This window comes from Erythrolamprus reginae, chromosome 5 (genome assembly GCF_031021105.1).
Source record: "Erythrolamprus reginae isolate rEryReg1 chromosome 5, rEryReg1.hap1, whole genome shotgun sequence".
NCBI classification, from domain to species: domain Eukaryota; kingdom Metazoa; phylum Chordata; class Lepidosauria; order Squamata; family Dipsadidae; genus Erythrolamprus; species Erythrolamprus reginae.
In genome coordinates, this window is record NC_091954.1 from 35,405,822 (window position 1) to 35,423,527 (window position 17,706).

The 17,706-nt window shown below is 40.1% G+C and overlaps 2 protein-coding genes across 3 annotated transcripts in view; one reads left to right on the forward strand and one right to left on the reverse strand.

The window, feature by feature from the left end:
- Positions 1-185: 185 nt before the first annotated feature.
- On the reverse strand, positions 186-2,631 carry LOC139168394 (tigger transposable element-derived protein 1-like). Its single transcript, XM_070753973.1, has 2 exons — positions 2,082-2,631; positions 186-1,661 (listed from the first exon to the last, which is right to left on the reverse strand). The coding sequence occupies exons 1-2, from the start codon at positions 2,488-2,490 to the stop codon at positions 241-243; spliced, it is 1,830 nt and encodes a 609-aa protein (XP_070610074.1). The 5' UTR covers positions 2,491-2,631; the 3' UTR covers positions 186-240.
- A 3,271-nt stretch (positions 2,632-5,902) lies between these two features.
- Positions 5,903-17,706, forward strand: part of HECTD2 (HECT domain E3 ubiquitin protein ligase 2) — a 74,052-nt gene continuing 62,248 nt past the window's right edge. The window contains exons 1-2 of one of the 2 annotated variants that reach the window (XM_070752357.1): positions 5,903-6,313; positions 14,080-14,209. In XM_070752357.1, the coding sequence (XP_070608458.1) occupies positions 6,044-6,313; positions 14,080-14,209 (400 nt within the window). In that variant the 5' untranslated portion in view covers positions 5,903-6,043. The remainder of the gene's footprint in view (positions 6,314-14,079; positions 14,210-17,706) is intronic. The other variant, XM_070752358.1, reaches the window with a different exon arrangement.

Here is a 17,706-nt window from a genome sequence, read left to right on the forward strand (position 1 = left end):
ACCCCCAGCCCTCACCTGTGTTTGAATTTCATTCACTCAGTCATTCATTCATTCTTCTCTATGCCACTCAGTCCCAACACTTTCAACCCACAAATTACCATTTCCCATCCCCTTAATGTACTGTACTGTACCTCTACCTGTACCTGTACTGTACACATTGAATAACACACTTAGTCATCCTGATAGAAACAATAACAATATTTATTTACATTTTTAAATTTTTTTGGGGGGTTAGCATAACTAGGATAAATCGGGATCTTCTTCTATCACCATGTCTACAATGGACGCTGCAGGTGATGGTGTGGCAGACCTCTTGGTTTTCGTGACAAACATAGTTATGGGCAGTTGTTGGCGCGTTTTCTTTTGCTTGGCTAACATGGCTCTGTATGGTGCAATGGTGTTGTCAAGGGAGGCCTTAAAGTGTATAGAGCGAGTCATGTTGGGATCCCAAAGTTCCACCATGCGTTGGAGATGTGCAGCAGTTCTGTTCACTTCTGCAAGCCGCTCAAGCGTTAGGCCAACATCTTCTTCTTCCTCAGCTTCTTCAGCTTCCACTTCTTCCTCCTCTTCTTCACTCGCTGACTTGGTCAGCTCCTCCAGATCTCCGTCTGTCAGCGGTAGGCCATGCTCATCAAGCAAACCATTGACTTCCTCTGGTGTCATGTCATCGAAGCCTTCTCCACCCATTGCCTGTGCCAGCTTCACAGAGTTCTGGACTGCAGCATCTTGAATTTCTTCGGGAGCAAATCCCCTGTGATAATGCACCACTTCTGGCCACAATTTCCTCCAGCAGGCATTCATTGTCTGTGACTTCATATCCATTAAGGCACTCTGAATGTTCTTCAGACAAGATGCAATTGTGTACTGACGCCAGTAGGCCTTCAATGTGAAGTTTTCATCAGCATCCATTGCTTCCACGATGCTTCCAAGAGAATTGCGCGTGTACAGTGCCTTAAATGCACGGATAATACCTTGATCCATCGGCTGGATAAGCGATGTGGTGTTTGGTGGCAAGAATTCGACTTCCACCCCATCATGTTCATGTGCCAGGTCATCATGGCCTCCAGCATTGTCCATTAGGAGAAGCACTTTGAAATCGAGTCCTTTGGCAGCCAAATAAACCTGCACCTGTGGGATGAAGCACTGATGAAACCAGTCCCGCGTGAGGGGTTTTGTAATCCATGCTTTAGGATTATGCATCCAGTACACTGGCAATGCATTCTTATTTCTGTTCTTGAGGGCTCTTGGATTTCGTGACTTATAAATTAGCCCTGGCTTCAGCAAAAATCCTGCTGCATTCCCACACATGATCAAAGTCACCCGATCTTTCATGGCCTTAAAGCCAGGGGCTTTGGCTTCATCTTGCATCAAGAAAGTCCGTGAAGGCATCCTCTTCCAGAACAGGCCTGTTTCGTCCATGTTGAACACCTGTTCTGGAAGGTAGTCCCCTTCTGCAATTAGATCTTTAAACGTGCGCTGGACAAAGTTTTCGGCTGCACCTGTATCTGCTGAGGCAGCTTCTCCGTGCAATGACACACTCTTCAGGCCATAGCGCCGTTGAAATTTGTAAAACCACCCTTTGCTTGATGTGAATGTGGCTGGGGCTGAAGAAGCAGAAGATGTTGATGGCTGGGGGTCTTCAGAGTCACCAGCCCCTTCATCTACAGAGAATGACAGGAAAGGGAGAGAGAAGTGACTTGAATGAAAGCATACAGTCCTTCCATCCCTCCCTCCTTCCATCCCTCCCTCCTTCCATCCCTCCCTCCCTCCTTCCATCCCTCCTTCCATCCCTCCCTCCTTCCTTCCATCCCTCCCTCCCTCCTTCCATCCCTCCTTCCATCCCTCCCTCCCTCCTTCCTTCCATCCCTCCCTCCATCCCTCCCTCCCTCCTTCCATCCCTCCCTCCTTCCTTCCATCCCTCCCTCCTTCCATTCCTCCTTCCTTCCTTCCATCACTCCTTCCTTCCATCACTCCTTCCATCCATCCCTCCCTCCTTCCTTCCCTCCTTCCTTCCCTCCCTCCTTCCCTCCTTCCTTAAAAAGCACTTAAATAATGACAGAATAAAAAACCCCAGCCCTCACCTGGGTTTCCCTCATCTGCATCGCCTCCTTCTGTGTCTTCAAGACGGTTGTACAATTGCTGCGCCTTGGTTCGTATAGTGTTCGTATCCAAAGCAATGCTCTTTTTGCGGCAGTCTTGTACCCACACAGACAAAGCAGCTTCCATCTTCATAAGGCGTTTGTTTCTAGGCGTCACCATTCTTTTTGCAGCATTGTTGAATGTTATCTGAGAAGTTTGCCTTATCTTCTTTTCGTCTTTCCGGATGTATCGCACAGTCGATTCGTTGATCCCATAATGCCGACCAACATCTACATTAGAACGTCCCGCTTTCAGCATGTCCAAAAGTTCAATTTTCTCCTTGATTGTGAGCATCTTCCTGCTCATTTTAGCGTCCCCGACTCCACTCCGCATGCCACGTTTAGGTGCCATCTTACAAGAAGTCTTCACAAACAGCTCCAAGCAAGAGATCGAAGAAACAGATCCAAGAAAGAGATCCAAGTAACAGATGCAAGAAACAGCTCCGACCAACAGCTCCAACCAACAGCTCCAACCAACAGCTCAAAAAGTTCCAAAAGTTTCAAAGCAAAGCACGCTGAGCAAACAACACTGATTGGCCGAGATTTCTGTCAATCAGCATTGTCGGGCGAAATGTTTGCAACGACAACGCTGATTGGCTGAAATCTTGCTGTATCACCATTGCCGGGCAAACTTATTACAATGGCAAAGCTGATTGGCCGAGATTTCGGCCAACCAGCAATGGTACACGTCAGTTTGGTCAGTTCGGGCGGGAAAAACCGTGCACGTATTTTTAAGTAATTTTTTTTAAAAAATTCGCGATATAGCGTTTCGCGAAGATCGAGATGGTAACATTTGCTGAAAAAATCACGATATAGCGATTCGCAATGATCGGGATCGCGAAACTCGGGGGATCACTGTAATCACTTTAAATACCGTATTTTTCAGAACATAAGACACACCAGTGTAATAAGACGCACTTTAGTTTTGGAGGAGGAAAATAAGGGGAAAAATCTACCTATCAGGTATTCATCTGGCTAGCATTCTTAGCCTGGTCGGCTTCAGCACGTTATTTTATCCACTGGTTAGAGCTGGAAAAACCTTTTTAGAGGGAGTAGGAATGAAAACAAGCTTGCAAAGATTTAGAGAGAAAAAACTGCTTTGGGGGGAGTAGGAATTTTTAAAAATGCAGCAAGGCAGGAAGATTGTTAGCATTGCATTAGGGCTGAAAAATCCTTTTTCAGAGGGAGTAGGAATGAAAGCAAGCTTGCAAAGACTTAGGGTAGGAAAAAATCTTCTTCAGAGGGAATAGGAAGCTGGGAGGTTCTTTAGTACCTAGTTAGGGCTGTGAAAAAAAAGCTTCGAAAAAGCTACATTCGAAGTATAAGACTCACCCAAATTTTCAGCCTCTTTTAGGGAGGGAAAAGGTGCCTCTTATACTCCAAAAAATATGGCATGTGTTGGAAATATGAACAAGTCCCTTGACACCCAAAGTGGTAAAAGAGGAAGTAAGGAAGACTGGGAACAAGAGTAGACCTTTTATTGTGCTTGGTGGATATGTAAAAAAGTTAAAACATTTTGGATTTAAATACATGTTTTAATTCAGATGTGTCTATGGAGATTCTCAGTCATCCAGGTCATGGTTATCCCAAAGGTGCTTTTTCAAGAGGCAACTGAACTTTCTGGGTTTTTTTTAGATGTTTCACTTCTTGTCCCAAAAGCTTCTTCCCACCATCCATTCAGAGCTGAAGCAATTTCTTGATTAAGAAGTGAAACGTCTTCAAAGAAAAAGCAGAAAGTCCAGTTACCTCTTGAAAAAGCACCTTTGGGGTTTAATTCAGAAGAGCTTCAAGATTAACATACAGCAGAAGCCACAGATACTGTTTTGATGCTGAAAAAAAAGCTGCAGAAAGTTATGGAACTTTGTTTTTATATATAACAGCAACAAGACTGTTTGTAGGTACATCAGTGGAAAGATTTGACAATACTGTACCTACAATGGAAGTGTGGTTACTGAAGATGATATAACTTGCTCAGATGGTGAAATTATTTTTATTATAGAAAGTACATTAATTTATTTTAATGCTGATAGGCACTTTGAGACATTAAGAAATGAAATTTAATATATAGATTTGATGATTAGAGGAAATAATGGAAAATAGAAAAAATGAAATCAATGTAATCTTAGAATAAGTTAAATTTAAATTTATACTTATAAAAGAAAATTGGAAATAATTTGTTTATAATTTCACTTCTTTCTACACTTTTGGCTTCATTCTTCCCGAACCTTTGTTCTAAACTTTTTTCTTTCTCTTATTCTTGACTATTTTTATCTTTATAACATACGGTATTAAGAAAATTAAGTTTACTGTTAATTGCATAGCACAGCTATTGGATTTGAGGTGAAACTGCACTTTTCAACTTGAACTGCCTGCGTAAACGAATCCATTTGGTAACTATTAAAATGCTAACTAAAAGGTGCCACACAGCATTTGCCATTTTAAGCATCTTCCGTTTGGTAAGAAATGAACCCTATGAAACCCAATTAAAATGTTGATATACTTTCATAAAAGGCCTCAAAGATATGCACTGCACATTCAAATAATAAAAGCACAGTCATCAGCTTTCTTTAAAAATGGAACCGCTGCAATAAACCATATTCAATGGGACGTATCAGATCCGAAGGTGATCATCGGGCGGATCCCAAGTTGTTGGATTTTTTTTTGCAAAGCCATGCATAAAACTCTTTAAATTTGTTGCAGTCACCTAGTGGCCGTCCGGATTTTCGCAGCCCTCGTGCACGCAAAGCCAAAAGTACGTAGGTCCCTAAAACCTTAAGAGCAGAGGAGAAAGAAAGGCGAAGGGAAAGGCAGAAGGATTAACCGGACGACTTTACATAGGTTTTTCCCCCTAGCTAAGGAACCACGCGCATCCTCCCCGCTCCAACTAGCAACTTGTCGTCCGCCTTCGCCCTGCGTGACGTCAGTTCTATTCACAACAACAATAATAAATTTCTGAATTGCGGCAGTTGCGTAACGAGAGCTCCCTCCTCTCGCTCCAGCTCGGGAAGCCTCTCTTGACAATACGGAGTTTTCGTAACCAGAGGGGGGGGGGGGGGAGAGGCGACTCCCACCCGGCCCTTCTCGTCGGCGCTCTTGCCTCCCAAAACAACATGGCGGGCTGTGTTATCGAAGCTCCGGGAAGGGTGGGGAAGCGTGGACGGAAGGAGGTCGCGGGCGAGGCGGGTGAGAGGAATCGCCGCAGTCTGGCAACCCGGCTGATGGGTCGTCCTCCCTCGTCGCCCGGTGGGAAAGCCAAATGAGGGAGGGAGGGCGGTTAGGCGCTCGCCGCCCGCTGCCACGTTCTCGCCTTCACTGTTTTGACCAGTGCGGGGCTGCTTGGACCAACGCGTTTAAAATAAACAAATAAATAAATAATAATTTTTAAAAAAGAACCCACCACGGCCGCCTCCGCTCCGCTCAGGGCAAAGGAGCGCTTAGTCAGGCCCTCTTCAGATTGCGGAGGGAGAGAGCGGGAGCGAAGAGCTTGCCAGGCATCTTCGGGACGGAGCGGCGGCGCTCGGGCGCTTTTTGGCGGGACGGGGAAGAAGCGGCACGCGCCAAGATTGGAGTTCCATTTTCCCCCCTTCTTTTGCCGGGCGGGGAGGAAAAAAAGACAAGGAATTTTTTTTTTTTTGGCGGGAGGGGTGAGGAGAGAAGCGTAAGGCAAGGGAGGGAGCGAGGGGACGTTAACAGCCCCGCTCCAGTGGCCGCCGCCGCCACCTCCAGGCGAGTGCGGAAGGGTTGCCTGAGGTAACCGCGGGCGAGGGAGGCGGAGGCGAGCTGGGCAGAGCGGAGCCGGAGCGAGGAGAGGATGGCAGGCGGCCCCAGAGCCGGCTGATGGGAAGGGAGAAGAGAGGGGAGACACCGAGGGAAAGAAAGAAAGAAGCCAGGAGTGGAGGGAGTCCATGGCGCTGCCCAACCCGCCGCCTGCGACCACTGCCGCCGCTTCAGATCTCCTGCCTGCAGTCGGCGACAAACGCCTCATGCTGGGTTGCGGCGTGAAATTGGAAAGCGTGGATCTCCCGCGGGCGGAGGCGATGGGATCCCAGCCGCCGGAAGAAGGGGTGGCAGCTGCGGAGGAGGAGAAGAAGAAAGAAGAAAGAGGAGAGAAACTCGGAGTGGGAGAAGGCGAGGAACTGGTTCCTCACCTGCCTGAACCGAGGTCGGCTTCTGGGGTAAGGATTGGCTCCTGTTCCAAGAAAGGGACCGAAATAGGAGGCTTCCCTTTTGCGGAGATGCCTCCTTGTCCCAAGGGGACTGCTGGCTTAAATACATTGTGTAGTCTGGAGGACAGAAGGGAAAGGGGGGACATGATTTATTTATTTATTTTGTCCAATACACAATGAGGGTTTTAGTGAGTATATATCAATATACACATAGTAAAATACATGATGAAGGTTATAGAGGAGATACTCATAGTAAAATATATCTAAGAAAGAATAGAAAAGAAGATATAGGAATAGAATATATAGAAATAGAATATATAGAATATATAGAATATAGTAACAGAATATATATATATATATATATATATATATATATATATATACATATACACACATATACATATATATATATATACATACACATACACACATATATATACATACATACATACATCGAAACATTTAAATATGTTAAAGGGTTAAATAAGGTTCAGGAGGGAAGTGTTTTAATAGGAAAGTGAACACAAGAATAAGGGGGCACAATCTGAGGTTAGTTGGGAGAAAGATTAGAAGTAAGGTGAGAAAATATTATTTTACTGAAATAGTAGTAGATGCTTGGAACAAACTTCCAGCAGACATGGTTGGTAAATCCACAGTAACTGAATTTAAACATGCCTGGGATAAACATATATCCATCCTAAAATAAAATACAGGAAATAGTATAAGGGCATACTTGATGGACCATGAGGTCTTTTTTAACCCCCCAATCTTCTGTTTCCATATTTCTACATTATTTCATGGAGAGGGGAAGGTTACCCAGTTTAAGAGCAGTTGGGGTTTGGGGGATAGAAGCTAAAATATGTTTATTAAACCTTACTATGAATCGAGTATGATAACATATTCACCCATAAAGTGGCCATAATACGGGGAGGGAAATTGGGGTTGTTGTTTTTTCCCCTGAGAAGAGGATGGGGCCAAGTTGGGTCTTTTGCTTGGCAAAGAATTCGGTCCTTCCTTGGATTTGGATCTCCTGGTCTCTTGCCTTAGTTTTCCAGTTCCTCCATCTGATATTAGAAGTTATGTATTCCATCTAAGTAGAGAGAGCCAAGCAAACTTTTTTAAAAAGCTTGTGGATTAGGCTAGCTTGAGTACCTCTTATGTGATTTATGTGGATTTTTCTTATCCACTCTTTTTTCCCATTTCCCATGGATTGATATCAAGGAAAAGTTATCTAGAAGGGTTGGAGTGAGAAGTAAGTTGCAGGGACAACTTCAAAAACTTATTTATTTATTTGTTTGTTTGTTTGTTTGTTTGTTTGTTTATTTATTTATTTATTAGATTTCTATGCCGCCCTTCCCTGACCATCAAACAAGTCTTGGATATTAAATAAGCACCTGTTTAGACCTGATGCAAAGTACACAATGATTTCCATCACTTTTCCAACAAATAAATGTAACCCGATTACACAAGTTTGTCTAAATTAGTTTATACCGGTAGTACCAAACATAAAGTCCTCAGAGAGGGGCGGAATACAAATCCAAATGAATGAATGAATTAATTAATTAATGTATATATGTATGTATGTATGTTCCCCTTGTATATATGTGCTAATCGTTCCCGGCTCTAGGGGGTGGTGCTCATCTCCGTTTCAAAGCTGAAGAGAGTCAGCACTATCCAAAGATGTATCTGTGATCATATGGCTAGGATGACTAAATGCCAAAGGTACAAGTAATGTTGTTAACTTCCCACCAAAGGTGGTCCCTATTTTTCTACTTGCATTCTTTATGTGCTTGGCAAAAGCTGAGACAAGTAATGGAACCTCACCCCATTACATGGCACTAGGGATTTGAAGAGCTGAACTGCCGACCTTTTGATCAACATGCTCAGTGTCTTAGCCACTGAGCAACCAAACATAGAAGACTGCTATAAAACAAATATTTACACAAATACCTTATAATTTATGTCTTCTTTTGCAACCTGGTGTCTTCCAGATTTGTGAGTTGAGAACTATCATCCGCAAGTCACCAAGGAGAGTACCAGGCTAGTGATAGTTCTCAAATTTTATGGTATTAAGGATCAGTTCAATCCACATTGTTTCCTTCAAAATTAATCTAGCCCATTAACAAATCAGTGTCCTTTCTGAACTTGCTTTTTGTTGTTTTAATGCAGAGGGCAGAAGGTTATGCAAGAATAGGAAACTAGCTTCTGGAACTACTGTGTGTTGCATCATGTATTAGTCTGATAGTATATTTGTTTACTTCCCATGGGAAGGTGCATGCCTGTCATGAAAAACAGCAGGGGAATTATTACCGCTTTTAAAAAAAGTTGAACATAGGCTGTTATTTTCTACCATAGTCACTTGTTCTGATTTCTAGCCCCCTCCCGCTCTTCTGGATAAACTCATGTACTAAATTAAGGGTCATTTAGAGACAAAACAGTTCAGCTGAGGATATGAGAAATAACAGTACCAAATTACTGTTACATTTGAAAATATAGAAAACAATTCCCATTTGTGATTTTTTTTTCTCCCTGGAATAATCAGGATAAAAGCAAAGAATACAAATCAGCAAATAGTACAAATTTAAAAATACCTGCATTTCTAAAAATAATTTTTAGAAGTCAACTAGTCTCTTGCCCAACTATTTCCTTTCTTACAATAGCTGCCTAGTTACAGCTGAAATAGAAAATTGGAGGGATACATTGTTAACTCCTGCCTATTTCCACTTCCATTACCGGTAATTTATTCTGAGAAGAAATAGGAAGTATTCAAAGTATCACTGAGGCAACTGCTAATTGAGGCTTGGATTTAGAAGTGTATTTTTCCTGCTTACAGGATTTGCAGTTGTATTTTTGCTTGGAAAATGTCAATAAGACATTGTAGTCTTATTTTGAGAAGGAATAGAGCTCCAGATTACTTTGTTTCATCTCCACAACTGCTCTCTGACACCAAGCATCTGTGCTACCTTTCAAAAGCTATATTTCACCATAATCAAAAAATGGTTAATAAAATTAAAAATTATAGTAAGAAATATTTTGGAAAAGCAAGCCAGGAGTTTCCTTATAACTGTTGAATCTCGGGACAAGTACTTTGCATACTTATCATATCAGGGCAAGATTGTTATAAACACATATAGTATACAGTACATGTATAATTTAAAATATTCTAATTTAATTGATATAATAAAAGTAATCTTATCATATAACTTTAATTTCTCAGCTATATTTGCTCCTTCAGATTAATTTAAATAAGTTTTATTTTTATATGATTACATTTTATGAGTAACTGTTACAAGAAGAATGAGGAATTGGAACTGTTTGCTATGAATTAAAGTGATAATCAACAAATCTGTATTAGTTATGATGTAAAATATCCATTGGACATTTATGGCATCCTTGCCACATTTTAGTGCTCACTGTCTTGATTACGGTATATAACAGAAGTAGAAAGGAATAGAAACCTAAGTATTCAACATTACACACACGCGCGTACACACACACACCACTGTCCAACTATTCAGTAAGACTGCATTACTATTATTATTAGTCTTCCCATCATTCCTATCACCCATCTCCTCCACTTATGACTGTGTGACTGTAACTTGTTGCTTTTATTATTTATTTATTTATTATTTGGATTTGTATGCCGCCCCTTTCCGAAGACTCGAGGCGGCTCACAACAAGTGGAACAAATCATAAATAATCCGACTAAATTTAAAATATTTGAAGATTTTTTTAAAAAACCCATATACTAACAGACACGCACACAAGCATACCATGTATAAATTAAACATGCCCAGGGGGAGATGTTTCAGTTCCCCCATGCCTGACGGCAAAGGTGGGTTTTAAGGAGTTTACGGAAGGCAGGAAGAGTAGGGGCAGTTCTAATCTCCGGGGGGAGCTGGTTCCAGAGGGCCGGTGCCGCCACAGAGAAGGCTCTTCCCCTGGGGCCCGCCAACCGACATTGTTTAATTGATGGGACCCGGAGAAGGCCCACTCTGTGGGACCTAATCGGTCGCTGGGATTCGTGCGGCAGGAGGCGGTCTCGGAGATATTCTGGTCCAATGCCATGAAGGGCTTTAAAGGTCATAACCAACACTTTGAATTGTGACCGGAAACTGATCGGCAGCCAATGCAGACTGCGGAGTGATGGTGAAATATGGGCATACTTAGGTAAGCCCATGACTGCTCTCGCAGCTGCATTCTGCACGATCTGAAGTTTCCGAACACTTTTCAGAGGTAGCCCCATGTAGAGAGCATTACAGTAGTCGAACCTTGAGGTGATGAGGGCATGAGTGACTGTGAGGAATGAGTCCCGGTCCAGATAGGGCCGCAACTGGTGCACCAGGCGAACCTGGGCAAACGCCCCCCTCGCCACAGCTGAGAGATGGTTTTCTAATGTGAGCTGTGGATCAAGGAGGACGCCCAAGTTGCGGACCCTCTCCGAGGGGGTCAATAGTTCCCCCCCCAGGGTAATGGATGGACAGGTGGGATTGTCCTTGGGAGGCAAAACCCACAGCCACTCCGTCTTATCCGGGTCACCCTAAACAGAGCGGCTAGGCGGGATTCCGCTGATGCAATCAAGGCGGCATGGTACGCGCATCTTGCCGCCTTGAGCGCCACTTTGTAAGTCTTAATAAAAGCTCTTACAAGTGTTCGATCAGATTCAGACCTACTCTTCCTCCATCGCTTCTCTATCGCTTGTATCCTTATGATTTATATTAATATTGATAGTTTCCTGATTACTTATTTGTACCCTGTGACAATAATTAAGTGTTATACCTCATGATTCTTGACAAATATATTATCTGACAGCATATGCACCAAAGACAAATTTCTTGTGTGTTCAATCACACTTGGCCAATAAAGAATTCTATTCTATTACATTATATTCTATATAAAAGAATAAGTCTTATATATATTATAGTATTAAATACATAGGTTTCAAAAACCTACATTTAGGGTACACAGAAAAAGAAAAAAAACAAGCAATGATATTCAAGGAATATTGTACTTGCTGTTGGAAGAAAGGTACTTGCTGTTACTTTTTAAAAAAATATTACATAAGCATCTCCACAGTGGAAAAAAACATTTATACTATAGTGGGGAAAAGCATTCATCCTATATCCAATGTTAAATGATTAAAAAAACACAAAGATAAAATTATTTGAAGTAGAGATCTTTACTAACAGTGTCATAGTTACTCATACTCAATTCATTGTGCTGAATATTACAGGCATAGTATAATGGAAAAAGTCTTCAATTATCAGTACCTTGATGCTATATTACTAAGAACAAGTAGTTATAAGTGGAAAGTAAAAATGCATGGCAATCACTGCATGATGTATTTGCAAACTGTATTTGCCAGTTCCAACAGCACAGAAATAAAAGTAAAAACCTTTATATTTCAATGGCTGTATTAGTTCATGTGTGAGGTTGAATATTTAAAACAACTATCTTCCTTTTTTCCTAGCTTCATTTGTGAACTGCTTTTTACTTTAAGCTTTTCTTTCAGAAAAATACTTAGTTTGCTGTCTGGAAAGGCAGCAGAGAAAGAGAATCACTAGCTATTATTTCATCAAGTACTGAACATCCACAGATGAACTAATATTTCTAACTAACACTGAATCAATTATACTGTATTTAAAAAATTTAAAAAATGAAGACAGAAGTATAGATTTTCTGATTTCTGTCTTTTTCATTCTTTTTCTATTCTATATTACTTTTTCTTAGGCTTACCTTGTTTGTTAAAACTTTTGGTAACATTAAAATATAATTTAAGTTGAGATAATTCAGTTGACTTATAACTAATTCAGTGACAAAGTTACTCCCCTGATAATAAGCCCAATTGGGCTTTTGAGTGCATGGTAATTAAAGCCAAGCGTTTATTTCAGGGTTCAAAAAATATAAAACAGAGTCTTATTTTCGGGAAAACATGGTAAATGCACCATTCCAAATTCAGGTATCAAAATTAAATATCAGAGACTAATATAGACCATTAAACCTAAAATACATGTAAAAAAGAACATTCTTTGAATGTGGTCAATGTAAAATTCTAAGGGCCAGCTTTGAAAAGACAACACAACTAGTTCATGTGAGACATTTGTTACACCATATTATGTATTTTCCATGTTATTTTGGTAGTCACTATTGATATACCATATTTTGGAGTATAAGACGCACCTAAAAAGGGTCGAAGGGTTAGTGCGTCTTATGCAGCAAATACAGCCATTTTTGGCCTCCTAAAGCTTTTGCGAAAAATTGCCCCGTTTTTGAAAAAACAACATTTGCAGAGGATTTGGGAGGCTTGTAGAGTGCTCCTGGGGGCCATGTAAAGAACCCAACAACTAGATTTCTAGGTCAGATAGTATCAGAGGATGGGGATAATTTGAATACCATAATCTGATAAAGACTGCCAAATGCATAGAAATTGGTGCAAGAAATATATTATCTACTTTCTAGATTACTTAAGTCTCCACGATTTTCTATATTTTGCACCAAAGAAATATGACACACAACAAAGCTAGATTGTATAAGCAAGGGAACTGTGTCAAATATAGTATGCTTGGAAATATGCTTAGAGGAATTTTCATGTCATTGTTTTCCTTTTTAGTATAGCATCTGTTTATGATGTCCAGCAATCCTTTGCCCTTGCAGTTTGAATACAACTACAGTCTACCAGTTTCATTAACTCTGCAACACACACACACACACACACACACACACACACACCTCATCGACAGGACTAGAAGATAGGGAATCAGGATTATTGCTTACAAAGATTGGAGATCAGGAAGGAAAGATGGGAAGAATGCATAGCCCATTGACTTTGCTTGTCAAAAGATTGCAAAAGGTGACCAGTATCCCAGGATACTGCAAACTTCATAAATATGGTTCATTTGCCAAGCATCTGAATTTGAATCACGTAACCATGGGGTTGCTGCAACAGTCATAAATGTGAACAAAAATTATCATGTCACTTTTTTCAATACCATTGTAACTTCGAATGATCACTAAACAAACTCTTGTAAATTGACTACTACCTGTATGGTGTTCCATATGAAAAGATAACATGGTATGAGAAATGAGAGAAGTGGAAAATTAATGTGATAAATGTGTTGATGGATGTTAGAATGTGTGTGAAAATAATAATGTATATTTATACAGTCTTTGTGTTTGTCCTTCACAGTTTTAACATTTATTCTCAAAAGGCTGTAGACAGAGCAACCTATTATTGTTTTTCCATTATTTTTGCTATCAAACCATTACATGAGAAACTCTGAAAAATGTTGTTTTAAAATGTATACATCTTTTTGGCAGGTAGTGTGTGACTCTGCTTTTCTATCATTCATTATTTCATTTAGTGGATTTTTATATGCCATTCTAATCGAGATCTCCCAGCAGCTTACATTTATTTCTTAGAGTAATAAAATTAAAATTAGTCTCTTCTACACGTCATTTCACATTAACTTTAAAACAATTTCATCATGCATTCTAGTATGTGCAGTAACAACACAGCCCTGGCTCCACATTCATTTTGAAATCAATCAACATTAAATATGTAGCATAAATATTGACTTACATTTGAATTCTCGTTCATCAATGAAATATGGATATTTTTTTCTGTATTGTATTCCAAGTTGTATTGCTTTTAAATATGAAAGTTTTTAATGTATTCCTTTTTTATAAACCATTGCCACTGCATGGCTCATAAGAAAAGTATTCTATGAACAAGAACCTTGTCAAAGTACATCATCAAGCACTTTGTTTATTTTCAGGGAACAGAGAGAGGACACAAAAATGATATTTCTCCTTTCAGCAATTTCATTTCAACTATCAGCCAAAAGAAAGAAGATTCTGTAAATGAAAATTCACCTGAACAATTAGTTATTACTGATATAAAAAATGGTGAGAAAATAAAATATTTAATTTTTAGTCATTTCTAGCTGAAGGGGGTACTTGGTATTTGAAGATGTTCTTTTTATTTGTTTTATGACAATGCTTTCAATACTTTTTGTAGAACTGTCTTTGTGTGAAATATTAAGATGACACAGCACAGTAAGAAACAATCTTCTAGTAAGTACAGTTATAATAGCTCAGTAGGGATTGTAGGATGCAGTAATTGGAATGAATTTAACACAGATGGTATTCAATTTGCACATGTAAGTTAATGAATAGTAATAATAGTAACCTGCCACCTGCTTAATTGTTTTCAAACAGTATTTGTTCTTCCAAAGATTTTATAAAACTTTGATTGCAAGAAAGATTTTATAATTACGGTATGTTTAGAAAAATCTTTTTAAAATTACATATAAGAATAACTGGAGTTGAATCTATCTTTATAAACAGAAGAATTATGAATGAATAAGCAAACAAACAAACATAAGAATATGCCAAATGTTGGAACTTTGTAGTATTTTATTTTATATTTATATTTTATTATTTTATAGCCCATTTATAAAGTGGTTTCTGATTCTTATCCTTTACACACCCTCATTATAAAAAATTTAAAATTTTATTAAATAGGCATGTTAGCTTCACAGGCTAAATATGTGAAGTAAAATGTAATAATCAAAGCAAGTATGAAAGAGCAGAATTGCATCATGACATTGTGAAACATGCTTCATTCATATGGATATCTAACTTTAACTGCAGAATAGAAATGATCTGAATTCTATATTTGAGGTTGAATATTTGGGCCTTCCTATACATACTCCATACACACATCCAAATTGCCTGTCAAGACCATGCATTTATAATAAAATGAATTCTCTCAGAATCTCTTAAGGAATGTAGGAGAAAATGGGTCTTAAAGTTTATTATAAGTTACAAGTAATTTAAACAGTGTATATGAGCGTATCACAAAGTTAATGGCAGGAATTAAGCATACAATTTTCCTATTTGTAAAGAGAATTAGAAAAAACGACAGTTGAGTTTTCACTACACAAAATCTGCTTTTTAAAGATAGCTGTCCTCCAATCATCTTGTATTTTATCAGTTTTCCAGGTACATTAGTTGTTTTTATCAGTAATGTATAAAAGTCAAATCATCAGAGTTAGTTACAGGTAGTGCGCGATTTATGACCATTTATAACATTCAAAGTTAAGTTGTCCTTGGAAAAAGTGATTTATGGCATGTACTCACACTTATGGGCATCACATCATCCCCATGATCACATGATTATAATTCAGGCATCTGGCAACAGACTTGCATATATGACCTGTTGCAGCATCCTATGGTGTTGTCATTGTGGTTTGCAGCCTTTTTTGTTGATTTCAAGAACAGAATGCACACTGGGGAATCTGGATTCACTTAACAACATAAAATCAGGTTCAACTCAAATTATAACCACCACACCTTATAACAGAAATTCCTGTCCATTACAGCTGTGAATAAAGGATTACCTTGTACAGACTCTATTTGGTATCATAGTTCCCTCTAAGCTGAGCAGTGAGCAATGGCTCACTTAAAAATCATAATCAACTCAGAATTTTTCAAACCTGCCCAGAAGCCGAGAGGGAAAGAGTGAGAGAGAAAGAGTGCCGCCCAGTCCCGAAGGGACTGCCGCTCAGACACTATACTTTTCCGCCCACCCCCCAAAAAAATTAGAGGGAACACTGTTTGGTATAATGGGTTTTTACATTGTATATATACAAATATTTATTTTTCCCACCTTCTTAACCCATCTCCATCTTTTTGCAGTCTTTCAGTTAGCATTACTGCCCCGAGTCCTTGGAGAAGGGTGGGGTACAAGTCTAATTAATAATATTAATTATAAAGGACTCTAGAAATCCAGAGCCATGTCTTGAAACCTTACAACTGATAAGCACTGAAAATTTAGTAGCTAGCTTGGACAGGTATATGTGATTGATCCCAATCTATCACTTGTCATCTTGTAATATCATTTTCTGGAATTATTGGAGCTAATAATGCTTTTAACAATCAAATTGTATATTTAAAATGTGGTTCAATGGTTTGCTCATTATTGGGTGTCACAGGTAGAAATGTGTATCTCACTATGCTACGGATGCTTCTGGATTGAAAGGAGTAGCTAGCTGTCCAGGAGATGCCAGAATGTAACAGCACATATTTTTCAGAGAGGCTGTAGAATTATATTTTAAATGTTACATTATGTCGTATGCCTCATTTTAGTTATGATGTTTTTGACATGAAGAAACAAACATTCTTGGGTGTTAATTAGAGATTTCACGCATTCCATTTTTATGTTGAAAATGTATTATTTCCAGTATGGAATTCTGCCGTTATTAATTGATTGGTTGGTTGGTTGATTGATTGATTGGATTTATATGTCGCCCCTCTCTAAGGAAATAGAGTTTTATTATTGTGTTCACATATTTGTTAGTTGAGAAACCTATATTACATCAGATTTGGCATTTTGCAACTCTTGTATGTCTCTTCAGCTATTTCTAAAGCATTTTGTTTTATTATGTTTAGAATCTGAAGTGTGTATTCCATACATCTGAATTTGAAGAACTTTTAGCTTTATTCCTTGAAAACATGGCATGATCAAAACTGGATTCAGCTTGATCTCAAATTCTACAGAAATTAAATTTTCCTGACTTTGAATTCTATAAGGAATTCTGACTAGTTTAAAATTGGAGGAAGTTGCATATTACAGTGGAACCTCGACATACGAGCAGCTCTACTTACGAGCTACTCGAGATAAGAGCTGGGAGGGGAGCGACATTTTTGTTCGCCTCCCGAGCTCACATTCGGGATACGAGCGCCAAGGAGCTGTCTTTAAAACGTCACAGCCGGCCTGGGGGGCTCGGGGGCTTCCCCCCGAGCCCCCCAGGCCGGCTGCCACGTTTTAAAACACGCGCGCTGCTTCGCAGCTGTCTGCTGAATCCGAACGCGGAAGTTAGCGTTCCGGATTCAGCAGAGAGCTGCGAAGCGGCGCGCGCGTTTTAAAACGTCACAGCCGGCCTGGGGGGCTCGGGGGCTTCCCCCCGAGCCCCCCAGGCCGGCTGCAACCTTTTAAAACACGCGCGCTGCTTCGCAGCTGTCTGCTGAATCCGAACGCGGAAGTTAGCGTTCCGGATTCAGCAGAGAGCTGCGAAGCAGCGCGCGTGTTTTAAAACGTCACAGCCGGCCTGGGGGGCTCGGGGGCTTCCAGGGATCGATCGTGAAGGAGAAAGAGAGGGAGAGATCTGGATCCCCCCCTCCCCCGATCGTGTGCGTGTTTTGCAATCCGAGGCTACGGCGCATTTTCAGAACTGGGTTAGCTTGCGCGAGGGTGGCCGGCCGCACGTGATGGAAAAAGGTCTGGGAAGGCTTTGAATCTATGAGGAGGGAGGGAGAGCGTAGTTAGGATTCTCGAATAGGCACCTCTGATTGGGTTTAATTTGATAGATTGATAGATGAAGCCCTCTGCCCTCTCCAAA

Bases quoted from the DNA above. Each gene is read 5' to 3' on its own strand.
- LOC139168394 (XM_070753973.1), bottom strand. From the start codon at position 2,490: ATGGCACCTAAACGTGGCATGCGGAGTGGAGTCGGGGACGCTAAAATG. The intron at 1,662-2,081 runs GTGAGGGCTGGG...CATTCTCTGTAG, and splicing joins TGCAGATGAGGGAAACCCAG to ATGAAGGGGCTGGTGACTCT.